Raw genomic sequence first — 21,655 nt, 5'->3', positions numbered from 1 at the left:
AAAAATTAAGCAACCAGAGATTAAGTTGAAAGTCGCCATCATAAATTTGGCCAACTAATATATGGTCATTTGTTAAGTTTAAGGTAAATGAAAAAAATATAAGAATGCTACAATTTAAGTATGAAAACTTTGGCCCAGCGCATTCGCTTGGTGATAGGCTGAGTTAGGGCTGGAACCTTAGATCCGGACAATAACATCCATGACCTACAAAAGAAAATATCAACCATGAGATACCACATCGAAGATTACAAAAAAGAGGGATAGCAAAAGAAGACGAACGTGTTAACACCTCTATTTGAGTAACATAACATTTATTATGTGCTACAAAATTATTCAACTAATTTCCTATTTGAAAGAAAATGAAGGGTATAATTTTTAACCTACACACCACACTTATAATAGGAAAAATTGATGATCAAAGTTAACTCACAAAAAACGAGGATGAAATGTAAATAGAGATAAAAGTGGTATCCAGCTATACCCATCTATTTGTTATGGTGTCCCTTTCAATCCATTTAATTCAAGAACTCAAGTAGAATATAATAAAAATAAAAGTAACCTTTCTACCAAAATTATTGCTATCTTGCACATAATTTTATTCCTGCAAATAATATTAATTGAGTAAGTGAAAATAACTTTCCTCATTAATATATTATTAAAAAATTATAAAGACGTTGCCTGCGCAATTGCGCGGGCCACTTGGCTAGTTAGGAAAAAATGATATCATTCTAACAAGAAAAATATCTTTAACAAGTATTTAAAAAGTTCTATATTTCTCCAAGGCTAATAAAATTGACATATATTATAACCAAACTATACTATTTTTAAAATTCTTTGGCCGTGCGGATCGCACGGGTTGATGACTAGTAATAAAATAATGCGAATTGAGATGTCAAAATAATACTATGTCAATATACCAAGTTGCGTACCAACACCTATCTATTCATCAAAGCAAGCCAATTTTCCGATCAAGCAACAATAATCCTTCCTCATGTGCATCGGATGTGCTAGGAGAGATATGAATTTAAGCTGGCTCTCATCCCATCCGAGAACTCCATACCCTTTCATCATGTCATCACGCGCCAAGTCGGGTATCTCCCATAGTGTCGCCAGCATCTCTTTAGGGGAAGCCACTACCCCTGGTAAGGTTAATTTTGATGTCTTGTCCGTAGCTTCGAGACGAGTGTCCTTTCGTCGGGCCAGGGTACAGCTGCGGGGTGAAGCGTCTAAGTATTGAGAGATTTGGGAGGCGATGAAGTGGGGGCCGAAGGTGAAACTGTCGTCATCGATGCAGATGGAGCACAATTCCATGCGGCTCACGATGCACATATAAAGCTCAAGGAGTATGGGGTACGTCGGGGAGGATCATGCATATACATGGTGTCAGATAGTGCAGTGCCAACATGGCAGGTGAACTAGGCACAAGGTGGAGAATGGTTGCAGTCGGATAAGTTCGCATGGGTCAGATTGGACTGTTTGACGAATACAGAAGATGGTGAAGATCGGCGAAAACGACATAGGAGTGTGATGGCTAATGGTGTCCGAATTCTGCTTCGACATGCCATGGCGCTGAGTTTATTCAAGACTGTATACACGTGGGAACTTGAAGTCGACAGGGCGCAGGGTGGACTGATCATCTGCCAAGGAGTCATGTTGAAGGTGGAGCTGGAATCTAGAGGAAAATTCTACTCACCTGATAGAGGGTCTACGGCATAAGATCTCAGAGGGTAGAAGCCTATTTCAGCGGGAGGCGAGAGGCACGTTGTTCGGACTGGAGCTCAGGGTTCGAGAGATGCGTGGGACTCGACATCGGTAGGGTATGACTGATGGTTGTCTGTAGTGGGGCATGAGGTGGTGTGGGTTCGCGACCCAGTTGATCTTGGCCAAGATTGTGGATGCTCGACGTGGTAATAGCGGCGAGGCGTGCGGTAAGCGCATGACACAGCGACAGACCATGGCACAAGCGGTCAGACAATTTGTTTGACATATGTGAAGGGGTGCTGAAGTAGTGTTGGCGAGTACTAGGTTTAAGTTGGTGACTGGATCTATCGGGATTGGCCTGAAGTGATGCACAAGAGTCGACCATAGGGAATCTGAGAACGCACGTGTTTTAGAAAGTCCGAAATGTCAAAGCATAGAGAGCACATGGCCATATATTTTGTGATGTTCTGTGCACATGGCCATATATTTTTTGATGTTCAGTGCACATGGCCAAGTGCAAGTGAAGGGATGCAGAAGAAGGCGGAGTGTTGTAGCCGTGGGACATGTAAAAGACAATCGAAAAGGATGAGGTGACTGTGAATTTGAATCAAGGTGACACAAGGGCGAGGTGAAATTTCCTCAAGTCGAAAGCACTTACGTAGATCAGTGGTCGAAATGTGATGGTGCCAAAATGGAAACACTACTAGAAAATCGCTAATCGGTGTAGCACCTATATTGGCTATCAGTGGCGCACCTGGGTGCGACACTGCTATCACGCCACTGCTAACTGTTAGCAGTGGCGCACCAATGGTGCGCCATTGCTACCTGGCTTAGCAGTGGCGCACCACGTAGTGCGCCACTACTAGCTTATTGGTGGGCCACTTCTATTTCGTCGAGGTGCGCTAAAAGAGGTGCACTGCTAGTAAAAATTTGAAATTTGGATATGGATCTAGATCTGGAATTTTTTTTCGATTTTCGTTCTAGTATGCATCTTGGCGTGTTCTCTGTGATGGGAAGCTCCACATGCAGCCGAAGAAGAGGGTGAGGAAGGAAGGGTTGGCCGAGTGGAGGAGGAGAGGATGAGGAAGAGAAGGAGGAGAGGAGGAGGAGTGGAGGAGGAGGATGCCGGAGTTGGAGTTGGAGGAGAGGAGGAGGGGCGGAGTTGGAGGAGGAGAGAGTGGAAGAGGAGGCCGGAGTGGAGGAGGAGGCCGAAGTGGAGGAGGAGGAAAGAGTTGGAGGATGAGGGAGTGAGTGGAGAAGTAGTGTGGAGGAGGGAGGAGGGAGGGGATAAGGGTAATGGTAGCCGGCCATTTCAAATTTCTATGGGCGGGAAGTTAGCAGTGGTGCACGCCATGGCTTGGTGCGCCACTCCTATTTTTTTCTTTAAAAAAAAATTATGCCCGAAATGTAAAACCTGAAAAATTCCTGTTTCCTTTTCAATTTTTAGGAATTTAAAAATTGTCTAAACGCCGGGAGGGGGTTGAAATTGGATAGGAAATTTCGCGTATATACATTTTCATATAAAAAAGATTTTCATTGGAGGTCGTATGCAACAAGAAATCCAGTTTTACCGAAACATGACGCCATTTTGCAAAAAAAGTCAAAATTTATGTTTGTTAATTCTCATTAAAACTAGATGACATAATACATGGGCATCTCGAAGGATTTTATTTTTTGACATTTCTATCTATTTCTTTTATTTTTTTCAAAACCGAAAAGACGATTGGGGGCGGGGGGTGGAAATGTTTGGGCACCACTTAGCAGTGGCGCACATAAGGATGGCAATGGACAGGGTAGAGCAATACCAAACCCATACCCGTATAGTTAATGGGTAAAATCTTTTACCCATACCCGTACCCGTGGGTATAAAACTTTACCCATACCCATACCCGGTGGGTACCCGTACCTATAGGGTACCCGGTGGGTAGGTCAAATTGTACACAAGTCACTCACAATTTTAAATTTATCGATAACAAATTTGATTAAAAAATACATTATCTCAACTCAATAACAGGTAGTTGAGTATATAACAATTAACAAAATATAATAATCATATTCTCATATTCTAACTCATAAGTCAACAAAAGTAGACGTGCCACGTATGAAATTTACAATAAACGGGCAGGGTATGGGTAGACCCACTGATACGAGGCTATACCCGTGCCATACCCCTGAATTAATGGGTAGTATATGGGTACTACGCATGGGCATAAACGTGTACCCATACCCTACCCATGCGGGTACAGTACCCGCGGGTACCCATAACGGTGGGCAAAATTGCCATCCTTAGGCGCACCAAGCATGGTGCTCCACTGCAAAGTGGTGCCCAAACGTTTCCATCACCCCCCTATACATAGCAATGACGCACCATGTAGAGATGCGCAACTGCTACCTCAAATAGCAGTGGCGCACCTCTACATGGTGCACCATTGCTATGTATAGGGGTGAGTCAAACCATGGTTAAACTTAGTGGTGGCTCACTGCTAACCAGGTGCGCCACTGCTAAGTTACCTAACAGTGGTGGTGCGCCAGTGGCGCACCACTTCTGGTGCGCCATTGCTAGCATTCTACGGCTAGTCTTTTTTCTAGTAGTGAAGAAGAAACTATAGTTGCAGGTGGAGACACGTGAAGTCATGGAGTGTTAACAGCCAAATTATTCACAACACTCAGTCACTCACAGATACAATAATTCGCGAGATCAACCGATGAACAAGCATGAAGGGGAAGGAAGAACAGAGCCAAGGTGGGAGAGAAGGTTTCGCCGCCGTTCGTCCTGATCCAACTTGGATGGTCTGATCGTTGTCTGCTCCCAACTATATGTAGCGTGATGGTTGGCACCGGACCAGGCCCATGTTGCGGCCCAGGAGGTAAGCCCAAGTATAGATATCTGTAGGATAGGATCCTAACATGGAGTAGCAGTGGAGCTCATGAAAGACAGCTCAAGTCCTGAGTACATGGAGGTATGATGCTTAGACCAACCCAAGGTGGCGGAGAATATTCACCAAGGTTTAGTTTGTTGAGTTTGTGTCGAATATTAGTGTATGAGTTGGTTAACATTTGGACTCTGAGTTGTAATAGGTGTGGATAGATCACGTGTAGTGTTTGAGTTGGACTCTAGTAGCCTGAGCCCCCCATATAATGTGAGGGGCACCACATGCTGTAATCCATGACGACTTGATAGCAGTAGATGCGCAAGGGGAGCCAGCGGCTTGTGCCGACGACCAAAGAGGTCGGTGCAGCGTTATCAATGGAGAGGAGCTCATGTAGTCATGCCCTGCAAAATAGGCAAGTTGCCGAACTATATTAACAAATCTCGGTATCGTCATCTGTGATTGCTTGATTTTCGGTAGATCTACAGTTACGTCTACAATGATATCAAATATAAGTGTGGTTGAGAATAATACGAATCCTGAGAAACAAACATTTCGATTTGACGACGACATTTTCTCTAGACGTGCCAAATATGAGGAGATAGACGTGTGTGGCGTTATTTCATATGATCTAGGTTTGCCACTCGATTGCCGATCGAGGGGAGATTACAATCTCCCAACAAATGCTTCATCGACGCTTCCGCCGTATGTATGATGAGATATTTCAGTACGGAAGCAACGGAACAGAGAGCATATATAAGTGGTCACGGGAGGCTATAACGCCTGTTGCTCAAGCGGAGCTCCGTGTCCGGTTTCCACCACTGCTGGAGCTCATGGGCTGCCAAAGACGTCTGCTGAAGACCCCGTACGTCTTTACGCATGGTGGAGTTCTTCCAGAGCGTCGCAGACGGAAGGAGGTGTGACCGTTCTTTCTCCTTGCCGACCGCCGAGAAGAGCATGTCACGGTAGGACAGTGTGGTGGCGGACTTTGCGACGCCGGTAGAGAAGCGCTCTTGCATTTGCTGTCGCTGCTCGAAGTAGGCGATGAAGCCCTGGCAGACTAGGTCCTTGTCGTGAACGTAGAGGTTTGGTGCCCACGGTGATAGCCGCTCGAACAAGGCCTCCATGCGCCTCCGGTGGGGATTGAGGACTAGCCCGAGGCCGGCCTTTACCAGGTTGCTCGCGACTTGCATCTCTCTCCACACCGCATCGGACGGGAGCAGCAGGTTGATTGCTGGACCCAGGGACATCTGCGGCGGGTTGAAGAGGAAAGTCGGGAGGTTGAGGCCCCGGTCCGACATCATGGCCCGCCCCACATCCAGCGCCAGTGACGCACCGACAGAGTGCCCTGTCAGCCAGAGGGTGCAGTTTTCCAAGCCGGCCTGGGTGGTTGTAATCAGGAGCTTCTCCACTGCCAGCCGCGCAAGCTTAGTTCGCTCGCTGCTTGGGAGGGTGTTGGCAATGACGTTCAAGTCAAGGTGGATGTCCTGTATTATCTTTGGGTGATAAGGCATGGTCCCTCGGAAGGCCACAATATACTGCGGAGCGGATGGGTGGCGCGGCGTGTCTTCTGGGGGCAGCTGCTCGAAGATGGCGCCAAAGATGAACTTGTTGTTCAAAGCCTCGTCCTCCAGCACCTCAATGAGGCGGAAGTTGAAGCTCTCCCACCACGGTGGGGCCAGCGCATCCTCGTTCATCCTGCACTTGGTTCTGTCGTTCTCCAGGGTGTAAGTACCTTGCACGACGCATGCCGCGACGCACCGCCGGTCCTCCTCATTGTTCCTATGATACAACCCAACACAATGATATATAGTGTCAGCGGTGGACCAACAAGCTAGTCAGATCATTCAGAATCGTAGTATTTCTTGCAGACAACCATAGAAAATCATATTTGCTATCAGTCGAGCCAAGTCCAAGTGCATCGCGCAACCGCCAAGATGGTGGATTCATAATTACATATATCTTGCCCATGTACATATAAACAGATGTCATAGATTAAAGCACCATGCACGATGCGCGATTCCGTACCAGTCGATCATCGTTGAAGAAGGTTGGCCGGCGGTGGCTTTGGACAGGATGTTGTTAGTGATGGACCCATAAAGTTTCCGAAGCCTGGAAAAAACCACAAGTCAGACTATTTATTTATAATGCTAGTTGTTTGATGCAAACCACCATAGAAAATCACATATGCTATCAATCATCATGCGAGCCGCCATCATTCGGATACATATAAGCAGATGGCCTAAATTAAAGCTTTCGATGCATGATGCACGATGGCATACCCCTCAATCATTGCTGGAGAAGGATCGCCGCCAGTGGCGTCGGACAGGATGTTGTTAGTGATGGAACCATAAGTTCTCCGAATCCTGGACAAACCACAAGCCAGAGTATTCAGAATGCTAGTTTTTATTGCAAGCGCCAAGCCTCATGTACATGTAAACAGATGTTCTAAATTAAAGTTCCCGTGCATTATGCACGATGACATATATATATATATATATACCAGTCAATCATCGTTGGAGAAGGATGGCCAGCGGTGAATATGGACATGAGATTGTGAGCGATGAACCTGTAAATTTTTTGAAGCCTGGACAAACCACACGTCAGAGTATTTTTGAAAATGACCATAGAAAATCACATTTGCTATCAATCCAGCCTAGGCAGCTTCCAGCGGGCAGGAATGGATAGTGGAATACAGAATTGCATGTAGCTTGATCACATACATATAACCATGCCTTGAATTTAAGATCCCATGCATGATGCAGGATGGCATACCAGTCAATCATCGTTGTAGAAGGATGACCAGCAGTGGCTCTGTACAAGATGCGCGCCGGCCCTGAGACCTCGAAGCGGTCCGCGAGGTCGGCCAGGTCGGCGGTTGAAGCCATTGCTCAATGCACTCGGTAGAGCTTGTTTGCTGGTAACTTGGATCTGAAGTCTTGTTCTGCAAGCTACAATCTGCTCTTGCGGTTTGCTTCAAAACCACTATGATTGAGGTGCATATATATATGGACGTGGATTTTTTCCCCAAAAGAAATGGATGTGGATTGCACTTTAATTTAGAAATACAAGTAGTTTCAGCTAGTAGCAGCTAGTGTCCCATTCTTTAAGTTTCAACTTGCAACGGGTTAATTACACATTACAACTACAAGTTGTTTCAGCTAGCAGCAGCCAGTGGTTCTTTGGATCTCTATGTATCAAGTTGCAACGGCTTACACTTGGGAACTACGACTAGTTTCAGCTAGCAGATCAGACAATATTTCTTCGACCTCTTAAGTTTCAACTTGCACAAAGTAAGGACCATCTAAATACATCTATTCCATTGTGGGGCGATGGTGGTGCATAAAACCGCTTTCAATACCACAGATTTGCTTTCTGTGAACCGTCCAATCGTTACACATTAAACCGGAGAAGATATTCTGCTACATCACGGATATTGCCACTGCAACCTAAAAATGGTTTAGCTACAGAATCTTCTATAGTCAGTTATTAATTTCCTCTCTAACGTAAGAGAAGAAGTCAATTAACTTTCTTCTATGACGTCTGCCTCAATGTAGAACAAGAGCTTTCCTTTTACCTATCTAGGTCTGCCCATTGGAGAGCGAGCTCTCCTGACCTCGGATTGGGGTCAGGTTATGGCCAAAGTGGCAAAGAGAGCGAACCCATGGATGGGTAAACTCATTAACGCTTGCCTCTCTAGCCTCCCACTACACGCTATGGGGGTGTGTCTTCTGGGGAACGGAGTCCACCAGGTTATGAACAAACACCGTTCAAGGTTCTTCTGGGAGGTAAAAGGGACTAGACGCAAATTCCATTGGGTACGGTGGGATGCCATGTGTAAACCAAAATCCTTGGGGGGATTGGGGATCATGGACACCAATATTATTAATATTTGCCTGATGGCGAAATGGATCTGGAAACTCTACTCCTGGGAGCAGGGCTTGTGGGCTGACCTCATAAGACAGAAATATCTTCGATCCAAAGATCTCCTAACTGATGTCCACTGTCCCGGGTCTCAGTTCTGGAATGCGCTTCAGCGTATTAAGGGTGTCCTGCGCTTGGGGGCCAGACACTTGGTGGGTAACGACACCTCCACCATGTTTTGGCTTGACTGGTGGACTGGAACTACACCCTTTAGGGCATGCTTCCCTACCCTCTTTGCTACTGCGGCGGACCCAGAGGTGTCGGTCGCGCATAGTCTGAGAGGGGGGGGGGGTGGGAATGGGTGATCCCCTTCCACCGGACCCTGGGTAGGGGCGAGAGGTTAGAGTGGGAGGAGATGCGACATATGTTGGTGGGGACCAACCTGTCGTCCCGACCTGACGAGCTCACCTGGACCCTGGAGCGTTCCGGAAAGTTCTCGGTTAATTTGCTTTATCGCAAGCCGTGTCTGTTGGAGATATGCCCAAGAGGCAATAATAAAATGGTTATTATATATCTTTATGTTTATGATAAATGTTTACATACCATGCTATAATTGTATTAACCGAAATATTGATACATGTGTGTTATGTGAACAACAAGGAGTCCCTAGTAAGCCTCTTGTATAACTAGCTTGTTGATTAATAGATGATCATCGTTTCATGATCATGAACATTGGATGTTATTAATAACAAGGTTATGTCATTGATGAATGATGTAATGGACACACCCTATTAAGCGTAGCATAAGATCACGTCATTAAGTTCATTTGCTATAAGCTTTCGATACATAGTTACCTAGTCCTTTCGACCATGAGATCATATAAATCACTTATGCCGGAAGGGTACTTTGATTACATCAAACGCCACTGCGTAAATGGGTGGTTATAAAGGTGGGATTAGGTATTCGGAAAGTATGAGTTGAGGCATATGGATCAACAGTGGGATTTGTCCATCCCGGTGACGGATAGATATACTCTGGGCCCTCTCAGTGGAATGTCGTCTAATTAGCTTGCAAGCATATGAATGGTTCATAAGAGACTATATACCACGGTACGAGTAAAGAGTACTTGTCAGGAGACGAGGTTGAACAAGGTATAGAGATACCGATGATCAAACCTCGGACAAGTAAAATATCGCGTGACAAAGGGAATCGGTATCGTATGTAAATGGTTCATTCGATCACTAAGTCATCGTTGAATATGTGGGAGCCATTATGGATCTCCAGATCCCGCTATTGGTTATTGGTCGGAGAGAAGTCTCAACCATGTCTGCATAGTTCGCGAACCGTAGGGTGACACACTTAAGGTTTGATGTCGTTTAAGTAGATATGGAATATGGAATGGAGTTCGAAGTTTTGTTCGGAGTCTCGGATGGGATCCAGGACATCACGAGGAGGTCCGGAATGGTCCGGAGAATAAGATTCATATATAGGAAGTCATATTCCAAGTTTGGAAATGATCCGGTGCATTTATGGAAGGTTCTAGAAGGTTCTAGAAAAGTCCGGAAAAAATCACCATGGAAAGTGGAGTCCCGGAGGGACTCCACCTTGCATGGCCAGCCAAACCCTAAGGGGGAGGAGTCCCAGGTGGGCTCCACCTTGGTGGCCGGCCAAACCCCCCAAGGAAGGGGTGGGAGTCCCACCTTGAGTAGGATTCCCCCCTTGGGTAGGTTTTGTCCCTTTGGTAGGTTTTGGTTTCGGGTCTTATTCGAAGACTTGGATACCAACACTTGGGGATTTCCACCTATATAAAGAGGGGCAAGGGGAGGGGGCCGGCCACCACAATCACCACCTTGGCCGCACCCCATAGAGGCACCAAGGCCGGCGCCCCCTCTCCCCAAACCCTAGCTCCCCCTCCTCCTCATACACCTCTAGTAGTGCTTAGGCGAAGCCCTGCCGGAGTTCTCCACCACCACCGCCATCACGCCGTCGTGCTGCCGGGATTCCGAGGAGGATCTACTACTTCCGCTGCCCGCTGGAACGGGGAGAAGGACGTCGTCATCAACACCGAACGTGTGATAGAGTACGGAGGTGCTGCCCGTTCGTGGCACCGTCAAGATCTTCTACGCGCTTTTGCAAGCGGCAAGTGATCGACTACACCAACAACGAGATCTAATCTCGTAGGCTTTGGAAATCTTCGAGGGTTAGTCTCATGATCTTCTCGTTGCTCCCATCTTCTTGATTGCATCTTGGCTTGGTTTTCGTTCTTGCGGTAGGAATTTTTTTGTTTTCTATGCTACGAATCCCATCAGTGGTATCAGAGCCGTGTCTATGCATAGATTGGTTGCACGAGTAGAACACAATTGTTTTGTGGGCGTTGATGCTTTGTTGTCTTTAGTTCGTGTACTTTGCATCTTTGTGGCATAGTGGGATGAAGCGGCTCGGGCTAACTTTACATTACCGCGTTCATGAGATTTGCTCCACGCTCGACATGCAACTTGTATTGCATAAGTGGCTTTGCGGGTGTCTGTCTCTCCCACTATAGTAAAGATCCAATTTACTCTTTCTATTGACAACATTTGTATCACCGTTGTGGTTCATGTTCGTAGGTAGATTGGATCTTACTCAAAAACCCTAAACCACGTAAAATATGCAAACCAAATTAGAGACGTCTAACTTGTTTTTGCAGGGTTTGGTGATGTGATATGGCCATAATGTGATGATGAATATGTATGAGATGATCATTATTGTATTGTGGCAACCGGCTGGAGCCTTATGGTTGTCTTTAAATTTCATGTTGATTAGTATTTCAAAGAAGTTGTAATAGTTGCTACATGGAGAACAATCATGAAGACGGCGCCATTGACCTTGACGCTACGCCAACGATGATGGAGATCATGCCCGTTGATGATGGAGATCATGTCCGTGCTTTGGAGATGAAGATCAAAGGCGCAAAGACAAAGGGGCCATATCATATCACATATGAATTGCATGTGATGTTAATCCTTTTATGCATCTTATTTTGCTTAGATCGCGACGGTAGCATTATAAGATGATCCCTCTCACTAAAATATCAAGATAATAAAGTGTTCATCCTTAGTAGCACCGTTGCTAAGACTTGTCGTTTCGAAGCATCACGTGATGATCGGGTGTGATAGATTCTACATGTGCATACAACGGGTGCAAGCCAGATTTGCACACGCGGATACTAAGGTTGCCTTGACGAGCCTAGCATGTACAGACATGGTCTCGGAACACGGGATACCGAAAGGTAGAGCATGAATCATATGAATGATATGATGAACACTTTGAGTGTTCGCCAATGAAGCTACATCTTGTCTCGTGATGATCGGACTTGGTGTAGTGTATTTGGTTCGTGTGATCACTAAGACAATGCGAGGGATATTGTTTTGAGTGGGAGTTCACCTAGTTTTTAATTTTGTTGAATTAAAATTTGAACTCAATTTGTCATAAACTTAGTCTAAACTATTGCAAATATATGTTGTAGATCATGGCGTCCCCATCAATCAATTTTAACCAGTTCCTAGAGAAAGAAAAACTTAAAAGCAATGGTAGCAACTTCACCGACTGGTTCCGTCATGTGAGGATTTTCCTCACTGGTGGAAATCTGCAATTTGTGCTCGAAGCACCGCTAGGTACCCCACCACCACCTGCAGTATCCGAGGACGAAAAGAATGTTTACGAGACTCGGGTAACTCGGTACTCTCAAGTTCAGTGTGCCATCCTGTGCAACCTAGAGGCGGAGCTCCAAAAACGTTTTGAGCACCACGATCCTTATGAGCTGGTCCATGAGCTAAAAGCTATCTTTGAAACTCATGCGGCCGTGGAAAGCTATGAAGCATCGAAACACTTCTTTGGCTGTATGATGGAAGAGGGTAGCTCCGTTAGTGAGCACGTGCTCGCTATGTCCGGGCATGCAAAGAAGCTCAGTGACTTGGGGATAGTGATTCCTAACAAGCTGGGTATTCATCGTGTACTCCAATCACTGCCACCTAGTTACAAGAACTTTGTGATGAACTACAACATGCAGAACATGAACAAGGAGTTACTTGAACTCTTCTCCATGCTGAAATCTGCTGAGGTAGAAATACAGAAAGAGCGCCAAGTGTTGATGGTCAACAAGACCACCAGTTTCAAGAAGCAAGGCAAACCTAAGAAGGGCAACGTCAAGAAGGGCGGCAAGAAAGCTGCCGCACCTCCTGAGAAGCCTAAAGGTGGCCCTAAACCTGATACTGAGTGCTATTACTGCAATGGGAAGGGGCACTGGAAGCGTAATTGCCCCAAGTACTTGGCTGATCTGAAGAGTGGCCTTGTCAAGAAGAAGAAAGGTATATTTGATATACATGTTATAGATGTCTATCTTACTGGTTCTCGTACTAGTGCCTGGGTATTTGATACTGGTTCGGTTGCTCACATTTGTAACTCGAAATAGGAACTACGGAATAAAAGAAGCCTAGCAAGGGACGAGGTGACGATGCGCGTTGGAAACGGATCCAAGGTCGATGTGATCGCTGTCGGCACGCTCCCTCTACATCTACCTTCGGGATTAGTTTTAAACCTCAATAATTGTTATTTGGTGCCTGCGTTGAGCATGAACATTATATCTGGATCTTGTTTAATGCAAGACGGTTATTCATTTAAGTCTGAGAATAATGGTTGTTCTATTTTTATGAATAATATCTTTTATGGTCATGCACCTGAGACGAATGGTTTATTCCTGTTAAATCTCGATAGTAGTGATACACATGTTCATAACATTGATGCTAAGCGAATTAAATTGAATGATAATTCTACTTATATGTGGCACTGTCGTCTTGGTCATATTGGAGTGAAACGCATGAAGAAACTCCATTCCGATGGACTACTTGAGTCACTTGACTTTGAGTCACTTGATAGATGCGAAGCATGTCTAATGGGAAAAATGACTAAGACTCCATTCTCTGGTATTATGGAGCGAGCTACAGACTTATTGGAAATCATACATACCGATGTGTGCGGACCAATTAGTGTAGCCTCGCGCGGTGGTTATCGTTATGTTCTAACCTTCACAGATGATCTGAGTAGATATGGGTATATCTATTTCATGAAACATAAATCCGAAACTTTCCAGAAGTTTAAGGAATTCCAAAGTGAAGTAGAAAATCAACATAACAAGAAGATCAAGTTTCTGCGTTCTGATCGCGGAGGCGAATATCTGAGTTATGAGTTTGGCATGCATTTAAAGAAATGCGGAATACTTTCACAGTTGACACCGCCGGGAACACCACAACGCAATGGTGTGTCCGAACGTCGTAATCGAACTCTCTTAGATATGGTTCGTTCTATGATGTCTCTTACTGATTTGCCGTTATCGTTTCGGGGTTATGCATTAGAGACAGCCGCATTCACTTTAAATAGGGCACCATCCAAATCCGTTGAAACGACACCGTATGAATTATGGTTTAATAAGAAACCTAAGCTGTCGTTCCTTAAAGTTTGGGGTTGCGAAGCCTATGTAAAAAAAGTTACAACCGGACAAGCTAGAACCCAAAGCGGAGAAATGCGTCTTCATAGGATACCCTAAGGAAACTATTGGGTATACTTTCTATCACAGATCCGAAGGCAAAATCTTTGTTGCTAAGAACGGAACCTTTCTTGAGAAAGAGTTTCTCACTAAAGAAGTGACTGGAAGAAAAGTAGAACTCGACGAGGTTACTGAACCTTCTCTCGTTGATCAAAGTAGCGCAGTACCGGAAGATGTTCCTGTGCCGCCTGCACCGGTGACAGAGGAAGCTAATGATAATGATCATGAAACTTCGAGCGAGGTAGCTACTGAACCTCGCAGATCGACAAGGGAACGTACCACTCCTGATTGGTATGATCCTTGTCTAAATGTCATGATTGTGGACAACAATGAGGACCCTGCGACGTATGAAGAAGCGATGATGAGCCCAGATTCCAACAAATGGCAAGAAGACATGAAATCCGAAATGGGATCCATGTATGATAACAAAGTGTGGACTTTGGTAGACTTACCTGATAGCCGTAAGGCTGTCGAGAATAAATGGATCTTCAAGAGAAAAACAGATGCTGATGGTAATGTTACTGTCTATAAAGCTCGACTTGTCGCAAAGGGTTTTCGACAAATTCAAGGTGTTGACTACGATGAGACTTTCTCACCTGTAGCGAAGCTAAAGTCTGTGAGGATTTTGTTAGCAATAGCTGCATTTTTCGATTATGAGATTTGGCAGATGGATGTCAAAACAGCGTTCCTTAATGGAGACATTGAGGAAGAGTTGTATATGGTACAACCCAAAGGTTTTGTCGATCCTAAAAATCCTGACAAGGTGTGCAAACTTCAGCGTTCAATTTATGGACTGAAGCAAGCATCCAGGAGTTGGAACCGACGCTTTGATAAGGTGATCAAAGACTTCGGGTTTATACAGTGCCATGGAGAGGCCTGTATTTAAAAGAAAGTGAGTGGGAGCTCTGTAGCATTCCTGATATTATATGTAGATGACATATTATTGATTGGGAATGATATAGAACTATTAAGTAGTGTAAAAGGTTATTTGAATAAGTGTTTTTCAATGAAGGACCTTGGTGAAGTAGCATACATTTTAGGCATCAAGATTTATAGAGATAGATCAAGACGCCTAATAGGGCTTTCACAGAGTACATACCTGGACAAGATTCTAAAGAAGTTTAGAATGGATGAAAGTAAGAAAGGGTTCTTACCGATGTTGCCAGGTAAGGTCTTGAGTAAGACTCAAGGTCCGGCTACGGCAGAAGAAAGAGAGAGGATGAATCAGATCCCCTATGCCTCGGCAGTAGGCTCTATCATATATGCCATGCTGTGCACTAGACCGGATATAGCACATGCTGTTAGTTTGACTAGCAGATATCAAAGTGATCCAGGAATGAAACACTGGACAGCGGTCAAGAATATCCTGAAGTACTTGAAAAGAACTAAGGATATGTTTCTTTGTTATGGCGGTGACCAAGAGCTCGTTGTAACCAGTTACACCGATGCAAGTTGGAACACTGATCCTGATGACTCTAAGTCTCAGTCTAGGTACGTGTTTATATTGAATGGTGTTGCAGTATGCTGGTGCAGCTCAAAGTAGTGCACAGTGGCGAAGTCTTCAACAGAATCGGAATACATAGCGGCTTCAGAGGCTTCATCGGAAGCGGTATGGATGAAGAGGTTCATTGTTGAGCTTGGTGTGGTTCCTAGTGCATTGGACCCACTAGTCATCTATTGTGACAACATGGGTGCCATCGCCAATGCACAAGAACCAAGGTCACACAAGAAGCTGAAGCATATCAAGCTGCGTTTTCATTCGATTCGCGAGTACATCGAAGATGGAGAAGTAAAGATTTGCAAAGTACACACTGATCTGAATGTGGCAGATCCGTTGACTAAAGTTCTCCCTAGGGCAAAGCATGACCAACACCAGAATGCCATGGGTGTTAGGTACCTTACAATGTAATCTAGATTATTGACTCTAGTGCAAGTGGGAGACTGTTGGAGATATGCCCAAGAGGCAATAATAAAATGGTTATTATATATCTTTATGTTTATGATAAATGTTTACATACCATGCTATAATTGTATTAACCAAAACATTGATACATGTGTGTTATGTGAACAACAAGGAGTCCCTAGTAAGCCTCTTGTGTAACTAGCTTGTTGATTAATAGATGATCATCGTTTCATGATCATGAACATTGGATGTTATTAATAATAAGGTTATGTCATTGATGAATGATGTAATGGACACACCCTATTAAGCGTAGCATAAGATCACGTCATTAAGTTCATTTGCTATAAGCTTTCGATACATAGTTACCTAGTCCTTTCGACCATGAGATCATATAAATCACTTATGCCGGAAGGGTACTTTGATTACATCAAACGCCACTGCGTAAATGGGTGGTTATAAAGGTGGGATTAGGTATTCGGAAAGTATGAGTTGAGGCATATGGATCAACAGTGGGATTTGTCCATCCCGATGACGGATAGATATACTCTGGGCCCTCTTGGTGGAATGTCGTCTAATTAGCTTGCAAGCATATGAATGGTTCATAAGAGACTACATACCACGGTACGAGTAAAGAGTACTTGTCAGGAGACGAGGTTGAACAAGGTATAGAGATACCGATGATCAAACCTCGGACAAGTAAAATATCGCGTGACAAAGGGAATCGGTATCGTATGTAAATGGTTCATTCGATCACTAAGTCATCGTTGAATATGTGGGAGCCATTATGGATCTCCAGATCCCGCTATTGGTTATTGGTCGGAGAGAAGTCTCAACCATGTCTGCATAGTTCGTGAACCGTAGGGTGACACACTTAAGGTTTGATGTCGTTTAAGTAGATATGGAATATGGAATGGAGTTCGAAGTTTTGTTCGGAGTCTCGGATGGGATCCAGGACATCACGAGGAGGTCCGGAATGGTCCGGAGAATAAGATTCATATATAGGAAGTCATATTCCAAGTTTGGAAATGATCTGGTGCATTTATGGAAGGTTCTAGAAGGTTCTAGAAAAGTCCGGAAAAAATCACCATGGAAAGTGGAGTCCTGGAGGGACTCCACCTTGCATGGCTGGCCAAACCCTAAGGGGGAGGAGTCCCAGGTGGGCTCCACCTTGGTGGCCGGCCAAACCCCCAAGGAAGGGGTGGGAGTCCCACCTTGAGTAGGATTCCCCCCTTGGGTAGGTTTTGTCCCTTTGGTAGGTTTTGGTTTCGGGTCTTATTCGAAGACTTGGATACCAACACTTGGGGATTTCCACCTATATAAAGAGGGGCAACGGGAGGGGGCCGGCCACCACAATCACCACCTTGGCCGCACCCGATAGAGGCACCAAGGCCGGCACCCCCTCCTCCCCAAACCCTAGCTCCCCCTCCTCCTCATACACCTCTAGTAGTGCTTAGGCGAAGCCCTGCCGGAGTTCTCCACCACCACCGCCATCACGCCATCGTGCTGCCGGGATTCCGAGGAGGATCTACTACTTCCGCTGCCCGCTGGAACGGGGAGAAGGACGTCGTCATCAATACCGAACGTGTGACCGAGTACGGAGGTGATGCCCGTTCGTGCCACCGTCAAGATCTTCTACGCGCTTTTGCAAGCGGCAAGTGATCGACTACACCAACAACGAGATCTAATCTCGTAGGCTTTGAAAATCTTCGAGGGTTAGTCTCATGATCTTCTCGTTGCTCCCATCTTCTTGATTGCATCTTGGCTTGCTTTTCGTTCTTGCGGTAGGAAATTTTTTGTTTTCTATGCTACGAATCCCATCAGTGTCAAGGAACAGTACGAAAGCATTACAGCGAGCTCTAGCGTGTTGCCATCCCGCTCAAGATCAGAGTGTTTAGTGCGTAAACGCCTACCCACGAATGGCAACATCCTGCAGCGACATGGCCCATCTAATGGGAGATGTGCGCTATGTGATGAACATGAGGACACTAACCATCTGTTCTTCATTTTCCCCATGGCCAAGTTCCTCTGGAGCGCAGTTAGGGAACTGTTAGGATGCTCCTGGAACCCCTCGTGTTTTGCCGACCTTTATAGTTATCTTCAGCGATGTGAGGGCCAATCCAAACGAGTCCTTTGGATTTGCGGTGCTACCCTGTGTTGGACCTTATGGAACTTAGGCAACAAATTCACCATCGAAGGGGTGTTCCCTAACCAACCAGCTGAGACGCTCTACAAACTATGAATGTATCTGTAGGTATGGAGGCCAGTGGCTAGGAGACAGGACCGGACGATGATCGAGCTGACGATTCACAAGATCAGGGCACTGTATTCTTTTATCAAGGATCCTGCCTAGAAGACCCCAGGGCTTGTGCGTCGGCTTTGTGTTTGTCTACGTTGGGGAGTAGATATGTTGTTATGGTGTTCACTGGTAGAAAAAGAGGCTTTCGTCTAGCCCCATTAGTCGCGAAACTATAGGAACCGCGACTAATGGAGTCTTTAGTCGCGGTTTGGGAGGCGAACCGCGACCAAAGGCCTGGGCCCAGGGCGCTCGGTGGCCAGCTGGTGCACGTGAGGGGCTTTAGTCGCGGTTGGCCAGGCCAACCGCGACTAAAGCCCAACCCCATATATACCGTTCAGCCCACTGCACTTAGCCATTTGGTGCCACTTCTCTTCACAAACTTCACATGGGGGTGTTAGGTTTGCTTTTGGCTCCTCTTATGCACACAAAGTGTTTGATGAAATGCCCCAAGAGCATGAAACAAACATGATATGAAGTGTCGGAGCCACACTTGAGCTTCCTCATTTATTTTTTCCTCCTCGATCGCGGTTAGCAACTTGAACCTTTCATATGTGTCATTGATAAAATATGCATGTGTGTAGTTCATTGTTTAATTTCTATTGTTTATAGCTAGTTAGTTTAACAAATGCATGATGGTTAATTATATATTTTATATTATAATAATGCAGATGAATCGGCAATGGATGTACGGTAACCGACTCTCCGGCGAGTTCACTACGGGTTTGAAAGATTTCCTCGTAGTGGCTAATGCGAACAAGCAGAAGGGTTTTGTTATCTCATTCATGTGTTGACCGTAAGAATCGAAGGGTTACTCTTCCTCAAGAGAAGTTCACCTGCACCTGCTTCGGCACGGTTTCATGCCAAGCTATAATTGTTGGACCAAGCATGGAGAAAGAGGGGTTATAATGGAAGAAGATGAAGAAGGGGATGATTTCATCGATGAAAACTATCTTGATCATTTCGGTGATACTTTCATGGAGGATGCTGAAGGTGAAGGGGAAGGTGAAGGGGAAGGTGAAGAAGAGGCACGTGATGAGCCCGTTGATGATCTTGGTCGGACCATTGCTGATGCACGGAGACGCTGCGAAACTGAAAAGGAGAGGGAGAATTTGGATCGCATGTTAGAGGATCACGTAAAGTCGCTGTACCCGGATGCGATAATGGTCTGAAAAAGCTGGGCTGCACTGCTGGATTTGCTGAAATGGAAGGCACAGGCAGGTGTAGCTGACTCGGCATTTGAAAACTTGCTGAAAATGTTGAAGAATATGTTTCCAAAGAATAACGAGTTGCCCGCCGATGCGTACGAAGCAAAGAAGGTTGTCTCGCCCTCTAGGTTTAGAGGTTCTCAAGATACATGCATGCATGAACGATCGCATCCTCTACCGCGGTGAATACGAGAATTTGAATGAATGTCCGGTATGCACCAGCATTGCGTTATAAGATCGTAGGCGATGACCACGGTGACGATGTTGAGGGCGAGAAACCCAGGAAGAGGGTTCCCGCCAAGGTGATGTGGTATGCTCCTATAATACCACGGTTGAAACGTCTGTTCAGGAACAAAGAGCATGCCAAGTTGTTGCGATGGCACAAAGAGGACCGTAAGTCGGACGGGGAGTTGAGACACCCCGCATATGGAACGCAATGGAGAAAGATCGACAGAGAGTTCAAAGATTTTGCAGCTGACGCAAGGAACATAAGATTTGGTCTAAGTACAGATGGCATGAATCCTTTTGGCGAGCAGAGCTCCAGCCATAGCACCTGGCCCGTGACTCTATGCATCTACAACCTTCCTCCTTGGTTGTGCATGAAGCGGAAGTTCATTATGATGCCAGTGCTCATCCAAGGTCCGAAGCAACCCGGCAACGACATCGATGTGTACCTAAGGCCATTAGTTGATGAACTTTTACAGTTGTGGGGCAGACCTGGTGTCCGTGTGTGGGATGAGCACAAAGAAGAGGAATTTGACCTACGAGCGTTGCTTTTCGTAACCATCAACGATTGGCCTGCTCTTAGTAACCTTTCGGGACTGTCAAATAAGGGATACAATGTATGCACGCACTGCTTACATGAGACTGAAAGTGTACATTTGCCAAATTGTAAGAAGAACGTGTACCTTGGGCATCGTCGATTTCTTCCGAAAATTCATCCGAAGAAAGAAAGGCAAGCATTACAACGGCAAGGCAGATCACCGGCCGAAGCTCGCGGAACGCACCGGTGTTGAGGTATTTGATATGGTCAAGGATTTGAAAGTCATCTTTGGAAAGGTCCTGGCGGACAATCGGTTCCGAAGGGAGCCGACGGGCACGCAGCCATGTGGAAGAAGAAATCTATATTCTGGGAGCTAGAATATTGGAAAGTCCTAGATGTCCGCTCTGCAATCGACGTGATGCATGTTACGAAGAATATTTGCGTGAACCTCCTAAGCTTCTTGGGCGTGTATGGGAAGACAAATGATACAAAGGAAGCACGGCAGGACCAGCAACGTTTGAAAGACCCTGATGACCGGCATCCGGAATGGTTTCAAGGTCGTGCCAGCTACGCTCTGACCAAAGAAGAGAAGGTCATCTTTTTTGAATGCCTGAGCAGTATGAAGGTCCCGTCTGGATTCTCGTCCAATATAAAGGGAATAATAAACATGGCGGAGAAAAAGTTCCAAAACCTGAAGTCTCACGACTGCCACGTGATTATGACGCAATTGCTTCCGATTGCTTTGAGGGGGCTCCTGCCGGAAAATGTTCGATTAGCCATTGTGAAGCTATGTGCATTCCTCAATGCAATCTCTCAGAAGGTAATCAATCCAGAAGTTCTACCACGGTTACAGAACGATGTGGTCCAATGTCTTGTCAGTTTCGAGTTGGTGTTCCCGCCATCCTTCTTCAATATTATGACGCACCTCCTGGTTCACCTAGTCGAAGAGATTTCCATTCTCGGTCCTATATTTCTACACAATATGTTCCCCTTCGAGAGGTTCATGGGAGTATTAAAGAAATATATTCGTAACCGTGCTAGGCCAGAAGGAAGCATCGCCAAGGGCTATGGAAATGAGGAGGTAATTGAGTTTTGTGTTGACTTTGTTCCTGACCTTAAGCCGATTGGTCTTCCTCGATCGCGGCACGAGGGGAGACTAAGTGGAAAAGGCACGATCGGAAGGAAATCAACGATATGTATGGACGGCCATTCTATGACTGAAGCACACCACACAGTTCTGACCAATTCCAGCTTGGTGGCTCCGTACTTTGAGAAACACAAGAATATTTTACGCTCGGACAACCCGGAAGCTTTGAATCCTGGATTAGGAAGGCCCACATGGAGACTTTCGGCAGTTGGTTGAGAAAACATTTAATGAATGACAATGATGTTGTAGATGAGCTGTACATGTTGGCCAAGACACCACCTTCGACTATAATGACTTTCGAAGGGTACGAGATAAATGGGAATAC

At 45.5% G+C, this 21,655-nt stretch overlaps 1 protein-coding gene across 1 annotated transcript; it reads right to left on the bottom strand.

Moving 5' to 3' along the window:
* Positions 1-5,260: 5,260 nt before the first annotated feature.
* LOC127338010 (GDSL esterase/lipase At4g10955) lies at positions 5,261-7,516 on the bottom strand. Its single transcript, XM_051364304.1, has 5 exons — positions 7,347-7,516; positions 7,075-7,158; positions 6,854-6,937; positions 6,600-6,683; positions 5,261-6,353 (listed from the first exon to the last, which is right to left on the bottom strand). The coding sequence occupies exons 1-5, from the start codon at positions 7,457-7,459 to the stop codon at positions 5,336-5,338; spliced, it is 1,383 nt and encodes a 460-aa protein (XP_051220264.1). The 5' UTR covers positions 7,460-7,516; the 3' UTR covers positions 5,261-5,335.
* Positions 7,517-21,655: the final 14,139 nt, after the last annotated feature.

The sequence above is a fragment of the Lolium perenne genome, chromosome 3, assembly GCF_019359855.2.
Source record: "Lolium perenne isolate Kyuss_39 chromosome 3, Kyuss_2.0, whole genome shotgun sequence".
In the NCBI taxonomy this organism is placed as follows: Eukaryota; Viridiplantae; Streptophyta; class Magnoliopsida; order Poales; family Poaceae; genus Lolium; species Lolium perenne.
This window is presented reverse-complemented; position numbering and strand designations above follow the sequence as displayed.